Source organism: Electrona antarctica (genome assembly GCF_951216825.1).
Source record: "Electrona antarctica genome assembly, chromosome: 1".
Taxonomy (NCBI): domain Eukaryota; kingdom Metazoa; phylum Chordata; class Actinopteri; order Myctophiformes; family Myctophidae; genus Electrona; species Electrona antarctica.
In genome coordinates this window covers 32,465,118-32,489,180 of record NC_136806.1, presented here as the reverse complement: position 1 = coordinate 32,489,180, position 24,063 = coordinate 32,465,118, and the positions used below count along the sequence as shown (strand labels likewise).

Here is a 24,063-nt window from a genome sequence, read left to right as displayed (position 1 = left end):
GAGAGAGTCTCTGAGGGACTGAGATAGGCAGAGGCTTATAAGTCACCTGGGCGTCGGCCCGCAGGTGTCAGGTAATTTGGTAAATGAACAATCTGCACGATTCCAAGCTGACAGCGCATCACTCTCCTTCCCTCTCCCTCTCTCTCCCCAGGATTGCAAACCCGTGGCGCGCGGTCCCTGACCGACACCACAATACATAGATAGATAGATAGATAGATAGATAGATAGATAGAACATGCAGATCCTCCCAGTCTGGGGCAGAAACCGGCAGCCGCCGGTCTGTGGCGGATTAGGAGGCTTTGCCGGTGGCAGAGGAAACATTGCCACGACAGAGGAAACACTGCCACGGGTGTTGTCGGCAATTGGCGGCGTTGCCATGGCTGCTGCCGCTGCCGGAGAATGCACTAGCTGCTTGGAGATCAGCTGTATCTGTCTGTCTGCCTCTCTCTGTCTGCCTGTGCCTGAAGAGTGCAAACTGAGTGTGAAAAGTGTACTGGTTAAGTAATCAATAATTGGCAGGTGTGGGGTTGCCATGGCAATCAATTGGCTGAGGCAGAGGCTGGGAATTGCACAGGTGAGGGGACTTGGGCTCATTAGGCCCACTGGCAGAGCCTGACCAGAGCCTTTTGTGGTGGTTCTGGAGAACCGTTTGTCCGACCGACTCGATACTGGGCACTCCCTGCGGTGGTGTGGAACGCGTGTGTCGAATTTGAAGTCGGTGGGGCAAACGGTTCTCAAGTTACATGCATTAAAAGCATACAGACAGACAGACAGACAGACAGACAGACAGACAGACAGACAGACAGACAGACAGACAGACAGACAGACAGACAGACAGACAGACAGACAGATGCACGCACGCACGCACGGCACGCACGCACGCACGCACGCACGGATAACAAATAAAGATGAAAACCATAAACAACCATTTATAATAAAACTTACACCAATCGAAAACAAAATTCCTTTCCTATAACAACTGTTAATTTTTTTTTTTAGAGAATTAAGGTGTTCTTACACCTAATTAAAAACCAATTCACAATCCCTGATTGGCCGAAGGGACCACCAAAACTTCACAATCCTTGATTGGCCGAGGGTGTCACCCGACGTACACACGCAGTGCCCTGATTGGCCGAGGGTGTCACCGACGTACGCACGCAGTGCCCTGGTTGGCCGAGGGTGTCACCGATGTACACACGCAGTGCCCTGATTGGCCGAGGGTGTCACCGACGTACGCACGCAGTGCCCTGGTTGGCCGAGGGTGTCAACGACATACGCAGCCGAAAACAGTACTTGTGCAAGCTCTGCTCGCCTCAAGTAATAATGGGCTTTTTTATGGGTTGAAAACAACTGTTCTATTCCTTTGCCAGTTCTCTTATATAACTCAATGGGCAGTACCCTCTCTCTGCAGTATCCGACCATCCGTTATCAGAGTGCTGGAGACCAGTCTGGATGGAACCGTGTGAAACTCCATATTTGGGACGGCTTACCCAAGGTGACAACATCAAAGTGACGTAGTTATCTCTATATTTGCCGTCCCAGTGAGAGCAGCAGATTACTGACACAATATGGAAGACGATAGCCAGCCGATGACCGAGGATGATAATGATGAGATTGATTATAAGAGGAGCGAATATCTTTGTGAATACACCGACGAGTTTTACTGCGACTATGACTCAACGTGGGAGATGTCGAGACGCCATCCCCAGTGGGCTATCCGTCCAAGGACATTTAATCCTCACAAAATAAATGCTCTCAATGCATTTAAGAATGCATCAAGAGACATGCAGAAATACCGGCGCAATTACCCTGGAAAGATCAGGAAATTTCATTGGAAATTACCCATGCCTAGTTTGGATTTCTACCTCGGAAAGAAGCCTTCTCCCGATGGCATCTACATACACGAATATCACTGTCAATGGTTTCAGGATTATTATAAATTGGAGAGAGGGGATTCTTTTATACGATGGTTGTTCCCAATCCAAGAGCCAGGAGTCAGGGAAAGCTGTGAAGACAGGGAACTGACGAAAGAGGAAATTGAGGCTTTCCTTGAAGATGATGTTGCAAAGGCCAACCTGCTGAAGTCTTATAAGCTCATGTTGGATTTATATGGTATTGAGCTGGTCAATGAGGAAACGGGAGAGGTTCAGAGATCATCCGACTGGAAGGAAAGATTTGCGTACCTGAATAGAAATGATCAAAGCGACCAGCACACCACCCGTATCCTGAAGTGCCTGGGAACCCTCGGGTTCAGCCACTACCAAGCCCCCCTGGTTCGCTTCTTCCTGAAGGAGACTCTTGTCCTTGAAGAACTCGCTTCTCTCAAGGACAGTGTGCTCAACTATTTCATATTCACTGTGCTTGATAAGCGAAGACGCAGGAATCTCATCAAATATGCCTATCATAACTATCAGCCTAGAGGACTATTTGTTTGGTGCCCAAGGAAAATACAGATGGCATGGAATGTATTATTTAGCCTATGGAACAATGCTTAACTAAGTATAATTATACAGATGAACTTCTGTCTCAGCACTGGGTAATTTATCCTGGATCTTGTTTACCTCACACACTCTCCTATCCACTATTGTGGGACTTCGTACCATGTAGTCTGAGGATCTGCCATCAAAATGTTACAACTTTATTTAGTAAACTGCCGTTTCCAAGTAACTTGTAACAGTAGCGAAGAGACACAAAAGTGCATCTGTTACCCACGTAGCATACTTACATGAATCAGTGCACACTAGCAGTTTAACTTGAGCAATCAGAGTGTGCCGCATCAACAGACAACAAGAACCCTTTTGAAGGTATCAGGTTAGTATCAATAACAGACGTCAGGTAAGGAAAGGAAACACCATGAGCAGGTTAGTTCAATCATTTTCAGTACCTGAAACACAGGTAGTACTCGCAGATATTCATTGGAAAGTGGAACACATTTATTTTTATTTTCTCTTGTTTTATATAGAAAATCACAGCTATGTACAGTTTACATTTTTTCTCTTCGTTTTTATTTGTAGGTGTTTATGGGCCCAAGGAAGGAGCGAAATATGGCTTCAGACATCCTGCCAAATTCTAGATTATTTTTTCTCTTATGTTTTCTTATGAGTTGATTTGAATTATATTTTATTATAATGTATATAGGCCCATTGTACTTCCTGTCACTGCTGTACTATTTTCTGTTTCATTAAAATTGTTTATGTAGGCTGTGGTAGTCTCCCTCTTTATAATTATTATTATTAGGCTATGATATAAATGTAGATCTGGGCAGTGAGTTTAACTGGCATGCACCACGCTGGTATCTGATACTGAGCGAATTATTCATCCCTTTTTTGTAGAATGTATTTCCAAATGATGCAGCCAATAGCTGTTTTTGTTGAGGGGCGACTATGCCCAGCTTCCCGGGTTTGTGTAAACACAAACATTGAAGATAAAAGTGAAGACGCAAATTGTGATTGGCCAGAATGAGGTGATGTATGATGATAAGAGCACCCCTCACACGGGTGTGATTTTTATTTTATTCTTAGGCTATCCTCTTTTCTGGTTTCATTTGATCTAGATTGTATAATGAATTTGTTGTTATCATATTGTGGTCTAAACATTTTTAAGCTGTTTAGTTTTAGGGTTTATTTTCTCCCTCTCCTTTGAATCCATCAGTTGCCCTTTTCTGTTATATTGTGGCTTGGACTTGTGGATTTGAATGGCCACAGTGAGGTCTTACACCTGGGGTGTCTTTTATAGTATTGGCTTTGCTTTATTGCCACAATATTGTTTTTTGTTGTTGCTAGCTAGCCCATCCAATGCATGGCAGCCATATGACGCAATGTAAACCTGTCTAATGTTTGTTTAGAGCATTTATGACATAAATTGTTTTAATGTTTGTTTAGGGCACTAAATGACGACCTATAGGACGTCATGTGGCTGATATATAAATACAATTGTGATTTTTTTTGATCAGGATTATATGATCATATATTATATATCAGCAATTAAGCTCAGGGAATCATGAAGGATTCAAGCCATCCCAACCGCATGACTGTTTGAGATGCTAAGGATTTGAGGATATTGCAATCAATGTTTGTTTACAGCACCTATGACGTAAATCGTTTGCCAGCCAAGTCTAAGGACTTTAATGTTTGTTTAGGGCACTAAATGATGATGTAAGACGTCATGTAGCCGATATAAATACAGTGTGATTCTTTGCCTAGTAAAAGTGGTAAATGGTGCATTTATATAGCACCTTTATCCAAGGCGCTTTACATAGATTGTGCATTACATTCACCCATTCACACACACATTCATACACCGATGGCAGCGGAAACCATGCAAGGCACCAACCAACACATCAGGAACAATTAGGGGTTCAGTGTCTTGCTCAAGGACACTTCGACACTAACTCTGGGGGAGCCAGGGTTCGAACTGGCAACCTTGTGGTTACCATCCAGCCACTCTACCCCTGAGCCACCGCCGCTAGTGAAGCTATAGAATTAGACATTTGATATTCTACGTTTATTTATTTGTTTGTTTGTTTGATTTATGAATCAATCTGTTTGTTTCATGTATTTCTTTATTTTGGGGAGGGGGTGTTTTGATATTATTGTGGGTGGGAAGTAACTGGAAGAACAGGCCTATTTCCTTATGCTTTATGTTAAATCTTTTTAAATCTTTGGTGGACAGCAGGTGGGCCCCTGCTGTCCCCTGTTGTACTATGGCTGGTAGCTTATCCTAAGTGAAGGAAAACACTGACCTCAAACCTCCACTGCCTTATGGCCACACATCAACGAGAAAGGCTTCGGGAGTCAACCCAGAGCAAAAACCAGGAGCTGGAGTCCCTAAGGCAGTAATTCCCAAACTTCTTTCATGTCAAGGACCCCCAAATTGACACTAATTAGCCCGCGGACCCCCATTTGAAAATATATGCCAGGGACCCCCATAAGAGAATATTGTTACGGTTCTAGCAATGATTCTCAACCCGTTTTATTTCAAGGACCCCCCAGCTTGACATGCATTAGTCTACGGACTACCCCATTTAATGGCATTTCTATCTTTAGGACTCCAATTTATATTGTAAAACCAATGTTAATTTAACTCTGAGAGTGTACAAATGGAACCAAATGGACCTGTCAGGGTATTTATGGAAATTACCATAAAGGCCATATTAATGGAAATGACCTGGAAACTCCTGCGACGGCGTTGGAACCAAGTGTTTTGGCTCTGCCTTTCCAACGACGTGGAGAGTGGGGACCTGCTGCATGGGTAACAGCTTTCCCCCCATATACTGTATACGTACCCAGGCTTTGCGCCCTGGAGAGGACACTCCAGCTTTGCTATGCAGCATTGACACAAAACAGGAAGCAGCAGACTCCTGGCTGTAAGTCTTATGTTCATTTAACACTTTGACTGCGGCCTGGTAGCCACAAGTGGTAAATAGCTTGCGCGGGACGGAATTGGGGAGAGGGAGATTACTACTCAAGTGCTTCCGTTTTCTCCGCTCAGAGGAGGCTTGCAGACCTCCATTGTAAGAAAAGGCTAATATTAGCATTAGCTCACGCTAGCTATCTTTCTCGAGAAACGTTTATATTTCGATTGCAATGCGATGAAAAATCTGAAATCAGATCCGAACCTCGGATGTCTGATCAGCACAATGGACAGTGGCTGCAGTTTTCGAGTAAAGAGCCATAGAAGATCCTAACAGTAAACAGTAAACTGCGAACAATAGTTTACAGAACACACGTTCTGTGCGAGCACTGGAGAGCAAGGCGTTGCCTAGCAACTGGCTCAGGGCAAAAAGTTGCTTTTTAGCAACTTCACCCCTGTGTGAAGTGCGGAAGGGAATGCAAATCCCACATATGTCTATTCAGACACAACCGATAGGCCTATCTCACAGAATTTCCCCGCCCCCTTTCCACGCCCCCTTTCGGAGCTAGTGGTGATAGCGTGACGTCACTCCATAGGCACTACATGTTAACAGAGGTCATTTAAGAAGTCTACAACTTTTGTTTTCTCAAGGTAAGGTTTGTTCTATCTGTTTGAGCTGATTTACCATCTTGTTTGCTTCATAATAATATTGGTCTGTCACATTTTTACATTAGGAAATGTACTTAGATTCTCCAGAGAAAAGAAACGTGTAAATGCTAATGTTAAATGACACCGCTAACTACCGGAAGGGGGCGTGGAAAGGGGGCTGTGAGATAGGCCTAATGCTGCACCAAAAGCAGAAGAACCCCTATGCAGAGTGCGACTCCATAGTCTATTGCGACTGACGGATGCCAATGATGTTAAATCTTGTATACGGTCGTGACATGAAACTTCTAAGCTTTAATGTGATGGGAGCGAATCCCCATACCTGAACCAGTCCATAACTGGATTAGTTCAGTTATGGGACCGCATGCATCGGAAAGGTGTTTGGATGTGTTCATATATGGGCACTGATGACATCATGGAGCTCCATATATGGTCATAAAAACGAAAAGGACTGAAGGATACAGAGATCTCCATATATGGGCATAAAAGGGACGTGTTAGACGTGTTGTTTTTGATTTAAAGACTTATGTTACTGATGAACAACACCGATTTGCGCATGGGTCCCCTGGGTGCTTCTGATGCGCCCGTATATGGTCACATCAGTCGGGTCATCGATGTGAAATAGCTGTTCTAATACAAGTGCAAGCACTGCATGAACGTTTCGAGTAGGCAGTTGTTACCCAAGACGTCATCGTGATGTCACCACCACAACATTAAGAGATATATAATAAGGTTCATGTCGGCAGATAAGTGACAATGGCTTTTTTCCGGTTACTTCCGATTCTGCCATTTTGATGTTTGGTAAGATGTCCACATTGTTTCGTTTTCTCCATTATCTCAACTCTATATTCGTAGCTCTTGTATCCAACCTTATTGAGTGGTTTGCGTTCAGGAAGCAGCTGTCAGGAGAAAACAACAAAGACAACATTGTCAAAGTCTCATCCGAAATGGCCGAGGAAGAAACCAGTGTGATTCATTGTGATGCCACCCCAGGAACAACGGAGGAACATGAAGGACAAAGCGACGATTACAAAGACTTTGTTACGGTCGCATCTGACCTGACGACTGAAGTAATAAGCAGTATTACTGAGGCAATGGCCAGTGTAATCACTTGTGATGACACCGCCAATGTAATCACTCATGATGACACCCCGACGGGTAAAAGAGAAGAAGATTCCTGTCAAGATAAGGGGTCCATGAAGCAGCCAGGACCCAATGAAGATATTGGAAGCAGCGAATATCTCGTTGAAGACAATGACGAGTTTTACTGCGAGTATGACTCGACCTGGGAGTTGTCAAGAAGCCATTCCCAGTGGAATGGTAATTCGAGGCCATTTCATTCCAAATTTGGTAGATTTAGGAATGCAGCAAGAGACATGCAGAACTACCGACATGATTACCCTGAAAAAACAAGGTACAAGCATCGTAAACTAGGCTTGGACCACATGCCTAATTTGGATTTCTACCTTGGAAAGAAGCCTTCTTCTCCCGATGGCATCTACATAGATGAATATCACAGCGAGTGGTTTCAGAACTATTACAAATTGGAGCATGTGCATACATTTATTCAGTGGTTGTTCCCACTGCAAGAGCCAGGACTCAATCATGAAGCCAAGGAACTGACGAAAAAAGAAATTGAGGCTTTCCTTGAAGAGGAGGTTGCAAAGGCTAACCTGTTGAAGTCCTATAAGCTCATGTTGGACTTCTATGGTATTGAGCTGGCCAATGCAGAGACAGGAGAGCTCCGTAGATCATCCAACTGGGACAGAAGATTTGCTAACCTTAACAGAAACTCTCACAACAACCAGCGCATCACCCGCATCCTGAAGTGCCTGGGAACCCTGGGGTTCAGCCACTACCAAGCTCCCCTGGTGCAATTTTTCCTGCAGGAGACTCTTGTCAATGGAGAACTTTCATCTGTCAAGGAAAGTGTGCTTAATTACTTCATGTTTGCTGTGCTTGACAAGAGAAGACGAAGGAGTCTGATCAAATTTGCCTATCAAAACTATAACTCTCGAGGAGAATTTGTGTGGTGCCCAAGGAATATACAGACGGTGTGGTCAAGGGACGAGCATTTGCCTCAATCCTGACAGATTGGTCCACAGACCAGCTGTTGATGAGAAGATCCAAAAATAAACCCTGACCACAAAGAGGCCACTGATTTATTCCATTTTACTTTGTATATCTTTGTTCCTTCCTCCAAAGTTCCTCCAGATCATCAAAGAATTCCTGCTCATCTTCCCCCACTAAGGCAGCAGATTAAGCAAGATTTGGGGAAACGAGCAGTGTTTACTATCCAGAGAACCTCTGGAAAGAAATGCCAATATGAAGGAAGAACCTACCAGGATCTCACCCGCGGAGTGCAGCCTGCACATGTAAAAAAGGCAATTTTGACACCTGCTTCCAAACAAAGATTCTCGAGGATAAGAGACCAGAGTTTAGTTTTGAGGGGTGCTAGCCCCTCCTGTATATATGGCTTTAATGTTTGTTTTTCAACGATGTTTGTTTAAGAAAACGCCATAGACAATAAAGAGAAATCTAATGTTTGTTTTGAGGACTTAAACAAACATTAGCCCCCGTTGCTTAAACAAACATGATGTTGTAAGATGATGAGAGCGCCCCTCACTTCACACGGGTGTGATTTTTATTTTTATATACAACATCATAGTGTTGGGTAAAAATCCTACATTCATTTATGCCATTTTTTTTGTGTGTGGCTCTAGTACCTATAGAAAGTGTGTGTGTGTGGGGGTGTGTGTGTGTGTGTGTGTGTGTGTGTGTGTGTGTGTGTGTGTGTGTGTGCGCGCGCGTGTACGTGCGCGCGTGCGTGCGTGAGTGTGATGCATGGACAGGTCATGTTGTGCGAATGCCTGACACACGCCTTCCAAAGCAAGTGGGAAGACCTTGCTCAAAACAAAGCCCAATGGAGGAACAGTCTATGAGGGAGCCACATTCCATGAACACAATCTTCACCGGGCTGCTGCAGTCATAAAGGGTAACCAGGGTAACCACCGCCAAAGAGGCTGTTCCACATTCCAGAATTGGACTCTTCCATATACCACTATACTCGACTCGAGTGATAGCCAATATTATTAAAATATTTAACTTTTGATTGATTGATTGATTGATTTGATTGATTTGTTTATTGAAAATGAATTAAAAAGGATAAAAACACAAGAAAGCTTGCAGGCTTACACATACAAATACAAAAAGGACACATACGCTCGCTCGCTCACTCACTCACTCACACACACACACTCACACACAAACACACACACACACTCACACACTTGTTTGTGTTTACGCAAACCCTCAAAGCTGGACATAGGAGGGGTTGGCGCCCCTCAACAATAACCTGAGTCATGGACTTTAATGTTTGTTAAGGGCAGTAAATGACAACGTAAGACGTCATCTGGCTGATATAAATACTGCCCTAGCTGCACCCCTCACTTCACAAAAGTGTGATTTGTATTAAGTAATTACGTTTTCATTAACCTTTTTAATGCTAATTGAAAGTTTTTTGCTGCCGAGTAAATTGTAAAGATGTCTTTCCCATATTCTTTAAAATAATCACACCTGTGTGAAGTGAGGGGCGCTAATATATTAAAGTCTAACTCATGTTGATTAGGTGATGTAATGGCGATGTAAAACAAACGGTGCAAACACAAACATTAAAACCCATTAACAATAAAGAGACAATATGATGTAATGAGGCACATATGACGTAAATTTTCCCTTCATTGTCAATGGCGTTTACAAAACAAACATTGAACTAAAAATAAACCTGTAGATAGGAGGTGCTATAGCGCCCCTCAAAAATATATAATTTTATAATGGTGATGATGGTGGGCCGGGACCCAGTGATGGTGGGCTGGGGGGGCCCAGTGATGGTGGGCCGGGGGGGCCCAGTGATGGTAGGCCGGGGCCCAGTGACGGTGGCCCGGGGGGGCCCAGTGATGGTGGGCCGGGGGGGCCCAGTGATGGTGGGCCGGGGGGGCCCAGTGATGGTGGGCCGGGGCCCAGTGATGGTGGGCCGGGGCCCAGTGATGGTGGGCCAGGGCCCAGTGATGGTGGGACAACAGGGACCAGTGAAGTACCGCTCAAGGAAATTACGTTGATGCTTTACAAATCAGTTTACATTCTCCGTGTATGAAACAAGTGTTGTGATTGGTCGGAAAAATATCGTATCCGGGGGAATTACATCTGACGGATGTTCCGAACAGACACTTCCGCCGATAGTGTCTCTGCCTTAGGTTGTGACCAGGCTTTTCGCTTCACAGATGAGTAAGCCTGGAACCGAGGCTAGTGGTCTCCAGGATTTCTCGCCTTTGACATTTTACAAAAATATATTGCCGCTTACAGTAATTACACTTTACACCTTCATCCAAAGCTCATTACATTCACACACCAACCTGATCATCACGAACCTTAAGTTTCACTTTCTACTATACATTTCGTAAGCCTATAACACATACATAACAGCCATAGAATATTCTTCAATTCCTTGTTCGTGATATGTATTAAAAGCAACATTTTGAAAGTAAAGTATAGTAAAGGATTCAGAGCCACGGTCTCCATTTTACCAGCACACACTAAGCATACTACTTGTGCATTTGAAATTATAGCTATCAATCAAATAAACAACGTCACCAGAATCCAGAACATTATTGTAGCGACAGTGCCTTGGGTCATTTACAATTATGGTACAGTAACCACAGCTTTTACTGTTTGAGCTATACGTTCAGTGTCGTTCAAAATATTTTAAAACCAACACCTTATCATAAGGGGTTATTCCCAATTATCTCATCTCAAGTAGTATCAAGTAAGCTAATAAGCACAATAACATTCTAAGAAGACATACACAACCAAAAAGCAGACTCACAAAAGAATGAGACAGACACAACATAACAAGGCAATTTGCAAAGTAAAATCAATGCTAAAGTACATTTATAAGGCGTGTGTGTTTTCCGGTGTGTAAAACCAAAGAAAACGGCATAAAATAGCATCATAATCATGGGCCACATGTGGTTGATCATAGGGAGAGAATAGGCAACTGAGATGAAGAGGAAATCAAATGTGCCAAGTCAAATTTAGGAAACAAATATACAAAGGGGAGGGGAAACTGGAAACGGAGGGAGATAATGCTGGATACAAAAAAGAAGGTAGACTGGTCAGGGGAAAAATAGAAAGAGGGGCAGGGTGGCGTTGGAGGAGAACTCTGCTCATTTCGTCTCAGTCTCCATGATAGATCTGTGTGCTCTATAGTGGCTCTCCAATATTTTCACCAATCTTTCCTCATTGAGAAGATGCACCACTCCGTTTACTTGAAGTCTGGACAATAAAAGCCGAGGTCAGGTGAGTATCCAGTAGGATCAAAGTTACAGGTGATTTGATATGCTTATGAATAATTCAGTTTTGGTCTCTGATGATAGTTGAGGATCTTTTCAGAAATACCAATGCATCTGATTTAGTTGGATATCAAATGTAGGCCTACAGTATATGCTCATACCAGCGATGTTGTGAGTCATTTGTGTATTTTTGCTTCACATCGTGTGTAGCATAGTTTATTAATTTTGTGCGCAGCAACCAGTCACACGTTTGCATCCCTATCAGTGCGGGTAAACAGTGTTCTGCAACACCCTTGCACACTTCTGTTTTTGTCCACGAGTGTGTGTGTGTGTGTGTGTGTGTGTGTGTGTGTGTGTGTGTGTGTGTGTGTGTGTGTGATGTTGTTTTTCTGCCTTATCACCGGGGACAATTTCACTGATCAGTTGGCGTACACAAAGGCTACGTCAGCGGCTTCATTATGACCACTGGCCCAATTCATCTCATCCATATCTCTATCAGTTCAAGTGGGTTCAATGTGCTTTATTGGCATGATTGTCGAATGTAATTGAATCCACTTGCGCTCTCAGTTCAGTACATTACCAGGGGTCCTTGAGGGAGTTCCAGGGGGTCCCCACCTAAATGATAGTTAGAAACCAAATGGACCCTTATGGGTCTGCAACTCTGAGAGTGTACAAATGGAACCATTTGTACACTCTCAGAGTTAAATTAACATTGATTTTACAATATAAATTGGGGTCCCACAGATAGAATTGCTATTAAATGGCGGTCCGTAAACTAATATGCATGTCAAACTGGGGGGGTCCTTGAAATGAAACGGGTTGAGAATCACTGCTAGAGCTGTACAAATCTTCTCTTATGGGGGTCTCTGGCATATCTTTTCAAATGGGGGTCCACGGGCTAATTAGTGTCAATTTGGGGGTCCTTGGCATGAAGAAGTTTGGGAATCACTACATATGGGGAAATGCATGTTTGATCATCAATAATTGTCAAACATTTCTAATGAGTAAAAGAGCTAAAGGCAACCAGTGAGGGAAGTATAAGGCCTACTCACATGTTTTACTTAAAGGGCCACTTCACCCCTTTTGCAACCAGATCTTATTTTAATGATGTTTCGGACAAAAGGAACACTTTCCTGAGGTTTTTAGATATTTTAGATATATTTAGTCTCACTTCCTTCCTGTACTACAAGTCACACCTCCACACAGCCTCCCTACTCCATAGAGTTATAAAGGATAGAGGGCGGACTGCCTCGCCCCCTGCTATTAATTCCGATGGAAGTTGCTCAGCGGCATTTAGGGTACAAATTTCAGATTGTGCTACTGTTATCTACGACAAATACTATTAACATTGAGCGACTGCAGTTTCTTCCAGTGGTCCCGTGGTCAAAACATACTTGAGTAAAGGTACAAATTATGTATCGGCATCAAAACTATAATTTAAGTACCAATAGTAAAAGTATACACATTGTGCAGAATGTCCAATTTCACAAGTTCACATTGTATAAAATATATTTTGAAAATAGCCAATTAATCTACACCAGTGGTTCCCAAACCTTTTCATGTCAAGGACCCCCAAATTTACACTAATTAGCCCCGTTGGAAAAGATATTCCAGGGACCCCCCAAAGAGAAGATTTTTACAGCTCTAGCAGTGATTCTCAACCCATTTAATTTCAAGGACCCCCCAGTTTGACATGTATTAGGCGCGATTCATACTCCTATTTTAGAGCAACAATGTGACGTCATTTGAGGTTCGGGGGGGCGGGTACTGTCCTAAAGTCGGCTCTTCGGTGCTACTGAAAATTTCTGACGAGCCGAAATCATCTCGGCACTACAGCGGTAAAATAGGAGTATGAATCGGCCCTTAGTCTACAGACCCCCATTTAATGGCATTTCTATCTCTGGGACCCCCAATTTATATTGTATCAATGTTAATTTAACTCTGATAGTGTACAAATGGAACCAAACGGACCCTAACAGGTCCGTTTGGTTCCATTCGTACACTATCAGAGTTACAGACCCGTAAGGGTCCATTTGGTTCCTAACTATCATTTAGCGGGGTTCCCCGGACCCCACTTTGGGAACCACTGATTTACATGACTCCATGACGTTTCCAGGTCCTTCATGACTGTAGGAAACCTGCCTCCAACTCATTATGAATGCTACTCCCAGCTGTTCGTCGACCATGCCGAGAGGTTACAAATCCGAACCAAACTTCAAAGGGCCATATATTGCAGCTGAGGTCATCATAGCCCTGCTGGCTATTGTAGGGAACTTCCTTGTTTGTCTGGCCGTGAGCCAGAACCACAAGCTTCGCACAGTCACCAATTATTTCCTGGTAAGAACCGAAACACGATTGGTCAAATGATCTATTCTTCCTACTGTACAGGTTGTTGGTCTCCTCCACCTGTCCTTAATTGGCTCACTAACAAAACTAAACAGTGATTGAGAGCCAATATGGTCAAGTTACCACACTTTGTCTTTCTGTTGGTTGAGGTCCTGTAAGATTCACCAATGTGTGGTTGAACTCCACACAAAGCATGAGATGTGAAGTTGCTTTGCCACCAGACGTGAATGCTGAATGGTGATTTCGGCTACCAATTTCCTTGCATATAGCATGGAAGGGAAGTGGAGACGAATTTAGTGCGGTCTGCTCTAATTATATCACATTCAATGCCATTGATAATGAATGGCCAGTTTTGAGTGTTTGTGTAAACACAAACATTGTCGTAATTGTGATTGGCCGGAATTAGATGATGTATGATGATGCATGATGATAAGAGCGCCCCTCACTTCACACGGGTGTGATTTGATATAACCTCACAACTAGTCAGCCGGATGAGATATCGGCATATGGGTCCTTCCTACTATACGGTGCCATTTCAGCCTAGTACCTTTTTCAAAACAAAATGTATTTTTTACCGGATTTCTTTTTATTACAATGTTCAGAGCTGTGTACATATTATATTGCATGTTAGGGCTATAATGGTTATAATGTTTTTTTTTGTTGCTATTGGTATTTTTCTTTTTGTGTGTGCATGCGTGCGTACATATGCGTGACTGCGCGTGTATGTGCTGTCCAAGGTATCGCTGTCTGTCGCAGATATCCTGGTGGGCCTGCTGGCTATCCCCTGTGCCGTGATGACTGACCTTGGCTTTCCCCGTCACGACATGCCCTTGTGTCTTCTACTGCTCAGCGTTCTGATGGTGTTGACACAGGTAGAGGAAGCACTGTTGATTTTGACAGCACATTTTGATTTTAGTTTTAGTCAGTCTTTGGAATGAAACTTGTAATATTCTGGGACTCTAAATAACCACACTTGGAGAGCATTCAAGCACAGGTCTTTACTTGGTGACTCTCAATGCAGATCTGAACACACACAGCACACTCAGAGGCTACAAACAGGCTGCAGGGGATCTTGCTAATCAGCACAGGTGGAAATAATGTTCTCAATCAGTGGCATGCTCTTTCACATAGAAGACACTCTATTACACTCCTCCCCTTTTAGAATCTAAGCAGCAACTATTTACAATTACACAAAAACAATGCCTCATGTTTTCAATTCAAAAGAAACAATAAGTATGCTGTCATAAATTACAGTTAGTAACAACAAAAATTTAAGTTTAACAGGTGAACTATCGGTTTCTGAGGTTAACACTGGCACTGGCACCCCAACAGCCTGTTCAGGTGGTTCTGTATGAACAGGGGGTACTGTTTCGCTCACTGGTGAACTGGGGGGAACAATTGGTACAGTTATCGGGGGCACACCCACTGCAGCAGGTGGAATCAACGTAAGCAAGGGTCTGCCAACAGCTTCTATCCATGGCAACATGTGATCCACATGTACTGTCTCTGTCCCTCTTGTATCAAGTAAGTGACAGGTCCCAGTCTCTTGAGAACTGTTGCCCGAATCCACTTCTCGACTCCATCCCTGAAATTCCGAATGCGGAAGTCCTCTCCTTCCCTGAAAACACGAACAGGAGAGTCTCCACGGTCATGATGGTACTTCTGTGCGGCTTGTTGTTTTTCAACCCGTCTGGCAAGCTCAGGCTTCAGTAAACTGAACCGGGTTCGGACCTGGCGTTTCAGGAACAACTCAGCTGGGGTCCGACCAGTCACAGTGTGGGGTGTACTGCGGTACATAAGCAGGAAGTTCGCTAACCTGTGACTGAGCGACAACAAAGCCTGACCATCTGCCTCCAGCACATTTTTTGTCAGAGCTCGCTTCAGGATCTGTACAGACCGTTCTGCCGGTCCGTTTGATGCAGGGTGGTATGCAGGCACGGCAGTATGTTTGATTCCATTACTCTGCAGGAATTGAGTAAACTCCTTAGACACTAGTTGCGGGCCATTGTCCGAAACCAACTCTTCTGGTAGGCCATAAGCAGCAAACAGGCCCCTCAGAACCACAATGGTGTTTTTCCCCAGGAGACATTGGGAAAACTTCCAACCACTTGGAGTGGCTATCTATGACAATTAGAAAATGCTGCTTGTCTTTCTCATCAAAATCAATGTGAATCCTCTGCCACACTCTTTCTGGCCATCTCCAATGGTGCAGCGGCGCCACCGCTGGCATTTTCTGTACTGCTTGGCATACTGAGCACCCTTGCACAAGTTCTTGGATATCAGCATCACAGCCTGGCCACCAGAGATAACTGCGGGCAAGAGCCTTCATACGACAGATACCTGGGTGCTCATGGTGAAGGTCTTCCAGTACTCTCTGTCGATAAACTGGGGGTATGATGACTCTTTGGCCCCAGAGAATGCAGCCTTGCTCTGCTGACAACTCCTGCCTGTGCATGAAATACGGTCTCAGTGCTTCATCCTGTACATGATTAGGCCAGGCATTCATTGTGTAGCTCCACACCTTGCTGAGAACAGGATCCTTCATTGTAGCAATCTCAATGTCGTTTGCACTGATTGGTAATTCCTCCACATGAGAGAAATAGAAGATACTTTCCTCCTCTGCTGTGTTGTCACCCGAGGCTTGGGGAAGGCGTGACAAAGCATCAGCATTTGCATGATCAGCTGATTTCTTGTATTCAATGACGTAATTGTACGCCATGATAATGAAAGCCCAACGTTGCATCCTCAAAGCTGCCAATGTTGGAACGGCTGTTTTCGGCCCCAGGATTGCCAACAATGGCTTGTGGTCTGTCAGGAGAGTGAACTTTCTCCCATACAAATATTTGTGGAATTTCTTTAAAATGATGGCAAGCGCCTCCTTTTCAATCTGGGCATACTTCTTTTCAGCATCGGTCAGAGTCCTTGATGCAAAAGCCACAGGTCGTTCCTCTCCCTTTTCCATCACATGGGAGATCACAGCACCAACTCCATAAGGCGATGCATCACATGCAAGTTTCAGCGGCATGCGAGTGTCGTAGTGCACCAACACTGTATTCTGCTTCAACAGTTGTTTAGCATCATTAAACGCTTTAGCACATTCAGCAGTCCAAACCCACTTCACATCTTTTTTTAGCAGGTTATGCAGAGGCTTTAGAGCGGCAGATGGGTTTTCCAAGAAACGGGAATAGTAATTGAGAAGCCCCAAGAACGACTTCAATTCTGTGACATTTGTTGGTGCCGGTGCCTTCGTTATGGCTGCCACTTTGTCATCCGTGGGGTGAAGACCCTCTTTGTCAATACGATGTCCCAGATACACCACACTGCTCTGAAAAAAAATGGCACTTGGACAGTTTCACTCTGACCCCATGTTTTTCCAGACGTGTGAGCACCTCATCCAGCCTCTTTAAATGTTCCTCCTTCGAGGATGCAGTGATGAGGATATCATCCAAAAAGCATGTCACACGATCCAGCCCTTGCAGCATCTGGTCCATGACTGACTGAAACATTGCAGGTGCACTGGAAACACCATAGCTAAGGCGGTGGTATTTGTACAGTCCCTTGTGAGTGTTAACGGTCAAATATTTTTCTGACCCTTCATCCAACTGCAGCTGCTGGTAGGCATGTGATAGATCTAGTTTGCTGAATGAGGTTCCCCCGGCTAAAGTAGCAAACAAATCGTCAGTATTGGGTAGTGGGTATGTCTCCACTTCTACACACTGATTGACACTGACCTTGTAGTCTCCACATATTCTGATTGTTTTATCAGCCTTGGGCACAGTGACTATGGGCGACGCCCACTCACTTGTCTCAATCTTCGAGATCACTCTACTGCTTCCTTTAGCGCATAAGGAACTGGACGTGCTTTACAGAATATTGGTGTGGTGTCAGGTTTTGTGCGAATCCTAGCTTTGAAACCTTTAATGCATCCTTGACCCTCAGAGAACACTGCCTGGTGTCGCTGTACCACCTCTTGGACTCTGGGATTCCATTCTGCTGCTGTTAGCACACTGTGTACTGTGAAAATCTGCTTCCAGTTCAGCTGTAGTTTCTTTAACCAGTTTCGGCCAATCAGAGCTGGTCTCTTCCCCTTAACAATGACTAGAGGTACTGTGACTTGCTGTTTCTCATACTGTACTGGTATCACCCACAAACAGGGATTATCTGAATACGAGACGGCTCGCCCCTTTTCCAACTCGCCCAAAGCGGCGAAGATCGGTCGCCTCAACGGGAAGAACGGTCGCCCCAACGGGAAGAGCGGTCGCCCCAACGCGCGGAGAATTCGCCCCCAAAAGTCCGGAGAATTCGCCCCCAAAAGTCCGGAGAAGTCGCCCCAACAAAGAGAGAGAGAGATTTTTACATGTAGCTGTTATGTCTCACTGACAGCTGTTTGATTGTGCTGCGCTCTTGCATATTCCTGTGTTGTTTGTGATGATTGGGGGGATTATCTGGGATCGACTACTTCAGTCTTGACATACAACATGATGTGTGATGATGTTGCTTTGCCTTATTATTGACTCTGAGTTTTGAAAGTAAAGAAGAGTTGTGTTTAAGCTGTCATGGTCCACTGATTCACAATAGTAGCCTACTTTTAAACAGAGAGAGAGAGAGAGAGAGAGAGAGAGAGAGAGAGATTTTTACCTGTACTATATTTGTACATGTACTTTGAGATTTTTCCTGTACTTTTTGGAGCATTTGCATTATGTAGGCTACATTCCAGGCCATCATTGATTCATTGACTTAATTAATGGGATGGCCCATCATCAAAGGTGTCTGGCAGGCCATCATGTAGTCTAAGGTTTTAAATTCCTGTAATCTATAGGACTATATGGACCTGTATTGAGGTTGGAGCATTTGCATTCTGTAGGCTACCTGTTCTACAGAATGGCCCATCATCAAAGGTGTCTGGCAGGCAATTTTATGTAAGTAAGAAGCAACAAGAACTTGACACACACACAGCATACAATAACAGGCAGGCAATTTTATGTAAGTGGGAAGCAACAAGGACTTTAGTGCCACCTGCTGAAATAAATGTAATACAATTTTATGTAAGTGGGAAGCAACAAGAACTTTAGTGCCACCTGCTGAAATAAATGCAAAATTGCAGGTAGGCCTATATTATTATGTTGTTATTATTATTATTATGTATATTCCAGAATTACATTTTAAGTACTGTACTTTTAGGCAGACATAGCAGAATAGTACAACAACAAAATTGCAGGTAGGCCTACCATGACATGCAACATAAACATGAGTGCATATGGCTAGTAGTAGTAGACTGGTATGAAAGTATGTGAAAGATTCCACGTAAATTGCACGCTGCCTTCATGATTTGAGTCATTTTCAAAAATCCACCTGTTGGTGGCACTGTAAGTCTGTGAAAGATTTCACAGGCTCCAGGTCCCCAGCTAAATCTTTAACTCTAACGTTTTTTTAAACAATGAAATAAGCAACTCCATACCATGACATGCAAAAACGAATGTTACTGGATAACATTATGTAAACATGAGTGCATATGGCTGTGGCCCAAGTTTAACATAATGGTAGTACAACAACAACTAATTTCAGTAATGGAGGAATGGAACACCTTGGAATTTCAAGTACTGTACTTGGAATGGAATTTCCAGAACAATGGAGGGGAGTAAGCCATTCATTATCCATGCATAATTTTCATTTGACCAACAACAAACGGGTTCTAACTGGTTCTAAATGTTCTCCTTTGACAAACAATGTTCTAATATGAGAAATAAGGTAAAATAAACATGAAATAAACACGGGACGAGATATCCGTGCGTTGGGGCGAGATATCCACACTGTGGGGCGAGCTGTCCACACTATGGGGGCGGGCTATCCACGGCTCGGGGCGAGCCGTCATCACTTTTCGAAATTCTGTGGCGAGCAGTCTTCACTTTTCGAAATTCTGTGGCGAGGGCGAGTTGGAAAAGGGGCGAGTCGACCTGGTACCGATTATCTGGCCTGAGTATGATTTCAGCTTCAATCTGGAGGCTGGTTTTAGTGGGAAACGGGTTAGGTTTGACTGGTAGAATTCCTCCGATACCACTGACACTGCTGACCCTGTATCCAGTAGCATGGTTTTTCTCTTGTCACCCAGTACAACATCAACTGTGTAACCTTTCTCATTGCTACATGTAGAGTATATAGCATACAATCCAAAAAGATCATCACCTGCATCATCATCCATCGTAGTTGCATCTTCCTCATTTTACACATACTGGGTTTGAGAAGTGACATTGCCTCTTCTGCATGCACGAGCGATGTGCCCAATCTTGGAGCATGTATGACACTTTTCATTTTTTAATCTGCAGTCATGTGTTTCCCTAGACATCGATAAACTTAATTTACTTTTAGTCATATTTTAGTCATCTGAAATGTTTTAGTGTTAGTCTAGCTTTAGTCGACTAAATATCATATGATTTTAGTCGACTAAATCTATACAGTTTTTGTCAACAAAAATGCATTTTTGCAGGCCTTGATGGCGTCGTAATGCCTGATTTTACACTTGGTTGCATGCTGAAATAGCTGATCTATACAAGCTCACAACATGTCGCACTGCGAGTCTGCGACGCGTTGTGAGCTTGTAGGTCTGCTATTTACAGCATGCAACCAAGCATACAATGACTTGTCTTTTAGTTCTACTTGATCTCAATTGTCCACTATAGTCTCTGTCAGACATTTTAGTCTAGTTGTTATTTGTTGACAAAATTGTTGGTATATTTAGTCTTAGTTTTAGTCACCATACCTTAGTTTTTATTTAGTTGTCGTCAGTGAAAACGGTAGTCGACGAACATTTTTCGTCATAGTTTTAGTTCACGAAATCAACACTGGGAGGAAGTGAAGTTTTGAACCAGGTATTTATTTTACTCACAAAAACGGCAACATGGATGTGATTTTGTTTGGCATTATTGCAATCTTGCTTCCATTTTGTTGCGTCACTAAATTGACACAACTCCAAGTCATTATTATTACCATGCCCGCAACAATGTATCAGAGGCCAGGGTGTTTGAGTTTGTTTAGATTTGACAATTTAGTCTTTTATCATAAATAGTAAAGTTTTTGTTCATGAGTGTATTGATCAAGGACACATGGAACGTTGGCCATGAGACATCCTGCGAAAGGGAGGGACAGACATCCGATGTCAGCGTGCTGGAATAAATGGTAAATGGTGCATTTATATTGTATGAGCCATGAAAATGTGGTTATGTTGGTTATTATTTATATGTTGGTCATGGTCAATGAAATGAATGGGCTGTCACTGGTGTCTAAGTGGATGATTTATTGACGGGCATAGGGGCGGACCTGGTTATCTTTAACATCACCTGTTCACCTGCTGAGCACAGAGGGGGTGTGTGGGACGCCGTACTTTTGTTGACCGCTTTACACCGCTTTAATTTGCTTTATTTTATTTACTTTATTTAGGTTGAAGCTGTGATTATTTTTGCTTTCGTTTGAGCACCGTTATGAGTTATTTACATTGCTTTAATAAAACCCTTAAAATGCATCATTTGGATCCAGCGAATTCCTTTTGTTTGCGGCGGAGCACGTCTGACAACATGGCCCATCCCATCGCCTCTCCGCGACTTTAAGTTTATTTATCCATGGCACTTTACATAGATTGTGCATTACATTCACCCATTCACACACACATTCATACACTGATGATGGCATAGGAAACCATGCATGGCACCAACCTGCTCATCGGGAGCAATTATGCGTTCAGTGTCTTGCTCTGGACACTTAATTGCTCCCTGGACACTTCGACACTAACTGGGTCGGGGAGCCTGGGTTTCGAACTGGCAACCTTGCGCTTCCCATCCGGCCACTCTACCCCTGATCCACCACCCCCCCTGGAACTATAGAAGAGCTGTACAATTTACAATAAAACTATTATGTGGTCCAGGCGCATGCCACATAATAGGCTCTGGCCTGATCGCGTGTTCAAGTCCCGTTCATGACAACCTTTTCTGCATGTCTCCCCCGTCTCTCTCTCCCTCTTTCCTCTCATTCTTCACTTGTATCTATCAATAAAGGCAGAAACAAACAATACATGTTTATTTATTTTGATTACACTTTTTCCTTTTTTTGTCCTTTCTCCCAGAGCTCCATGCTGAGCCTGTTAGCGGTAGCAGCAGAGCGATACGTGGCCATCCTGCTGCCGTTCCAGTACCAGCGCATCATGAGCCCCAGGAACGCCCGGCTGGCCCTGCTCTTCACCTGGAGCCTGGCTATCATCTGCGGCTCTGTGCCCCTCATGGACTGGCACAAACAAACCCCAGACGCAGAGTGAGGATTCATTATCTGTGCACATTATTCACCACAGTGTTGATTTTGACAACAAATTCAGATTTTAGTTTTAGTCATATAGTCTCTTGAATAGTAGTTTAGTCACATTTTAGTCACCTGGAATGTCTGGTTTTAGTCGACTAAATATCCTAAGTTTTTAGTAAATCTACAGTTGATTTAGTCAGGCCTTGATGCCATCGTAATGGCTGATTTTATACATTTGCTATTTTCAGCATGCAACCAAGTGTTAAATTACTCATTTTCGTTAGTGATAAAAGGCAGTCGACGAATATTTTTTTTGTCGTAGCATTAGTCGACGAAATCAACACTGTTATCCACGTGTTAAACACATTACACCGTTGCAATGATGTATTACAACTTAGTGAGTAACATTACGACAGACACAGTACAGTACAAGAAGACAAGTTAAACAGTCAAATTAAAATGATTGTGGCCATGACATAGAGTATGAGTGAATAGTCTACAAGCCTGTGTTTCTCCCCCAGTATGTAAAGAGGATGCAAACACTAAGGTTAAGGTTTAGGCTTAAGGTTTTGATTATTATCCTACAGGGTGTCAGTCAAAACACAACTTTACAGTAATACAACGGTAAATTCATAACTTTGAGGTATAATGCATAAATGTTGGATCACACTGGACAACTAACGTATTTAGACTAGAGCCACTGCCTTAACCACTTAAACCCTATATTCTTCTATACATTAGCAACATTAGCATGTCTAAGGGCACAATAAAAGTGTTCACATATGTTTGCCAAATTATTCCATTAACATGAATAACTCTACTGTATATATCCTGTCGTCACAGTTACTGCATCTTCACGTGTGTGGTGGACATGGAATACATGGTTTACTTCAACTACTTCGGTTGCCTTCTCGTTCCCCTTGTCGTCATGTTCATCATGTACGGCCACATCTTCCTCACGATCCGACGCCAGCTGAGGCGTATCAGTGTTGCCAGAGCACCTGCGGTGGAATTTGGGCGGAGGGATGCCGGAGCTGTCGGAAAAGCGGGGACAGGGAACAGGACTGAGGAATCCAGGGACGTCGTAGAACTCACTCGGGGGAGCATAGAAGTTGCAATTCATGCAGCGGGGACAGTGAATGAAAGTGGTGCAGAAACAGGGGAGAGATCTGGACCTGAATACAGGTTTGAGTCTGGGACCACTTATAAGGTTAGGGGTGACGTTGATGCTTTTGGAGGCAAAGCAAGGTCTAATAATGTACGGACTGGAGCAGAAGCTGGAGCAGGTGTGGAAGGAGGAGCACGACCTAGAGTAGATGTGGAAGATGGGACTGGAATAAGACACATGACCAGGACCAAAACTGAAGCTAGATTTGGAGATGGGATGTGTAGGCCTACTGTAGAGGGGACGGGTGGAGATGCAGATGGGATGGATAGGCCTACTGTAGAGGGGATGGGTGGAGATGCAGATGGGATGGGTAGGCCTACTGTAGAGGGGATGGGTGGAGATTCTACTGGGTTAGAGGTCAGAGAAAGAGTTTTAAACAGAGCTAGGGTAAGACCTGAGGTAGGGTCAGGGACCAGAATAGAGACCGAAGATGGTCGTTCTCATGGAACTGGACTTGCTTTAGAGAGTTCGAATAGGGCTCGGGCTAACGTTAGGCTGTTAATTGAAAGGGCGAGGAACGCCGCTTTGGGGTCAAAACCAGGATTGACATTGGGGTCCGCTGGTTCTAGTAGCTCTGGTTCTACCACTGTCTTTGTGATCGATACCTGCCCGAGGCCAGCTATTGAGGACAAACGCGCCATGCGTACCCGCCAGGAGTTCCGCAAGGCCACGTCTCTGTTCCTGGTCCTGTTTCTCTTCATGTTGTGCTGGATGCCAATACATATCATCAACTGCGTCTTGTTCCTCTGCCCGCACTGCCCCGTGCCCATGCCACTCACCCTGACGGCTATTTTACTGTCCCATGCCAATTCAGCCCTCAACCCACTCCTGTACGCGTACAGGATGAGGTCATTCAGACAAACTCTCAGAGGGATGTGTGTGTGGACCTTAAGGTTATAA

At 43.8% G+C, this 24,063-nt stretch overlaps 1 protein-coding gene across 1 annotated transcript; it reads left to right on the top strand.

Annotated features, from left to right (window-relative positions):
* Nucleotides 1-13,550: 13,550 nt before the first annotated feature.
* On the top strand, nucleotides 13,551-24,063 carry adorb1a (adenosine receptor B1a; the record flags this gene model as incomplete). Its single annotated transcript, XM_079496672.1, has 5 exons — nucleotides 13,551-13,703; nucleotides 14,450-14,584; nucleotides 21,826-22,010; nucleotides 22,839-23,180; nucleotides 23,778-24,063. The coding sequence occupies 5 exons, from the start codon at nucleotides 13,551-13,553 to the stop codon at nucleotides 24,061-24,063; spliced, it is 1,101 nt and encodes a 366-aa protein (XP_079352798.1).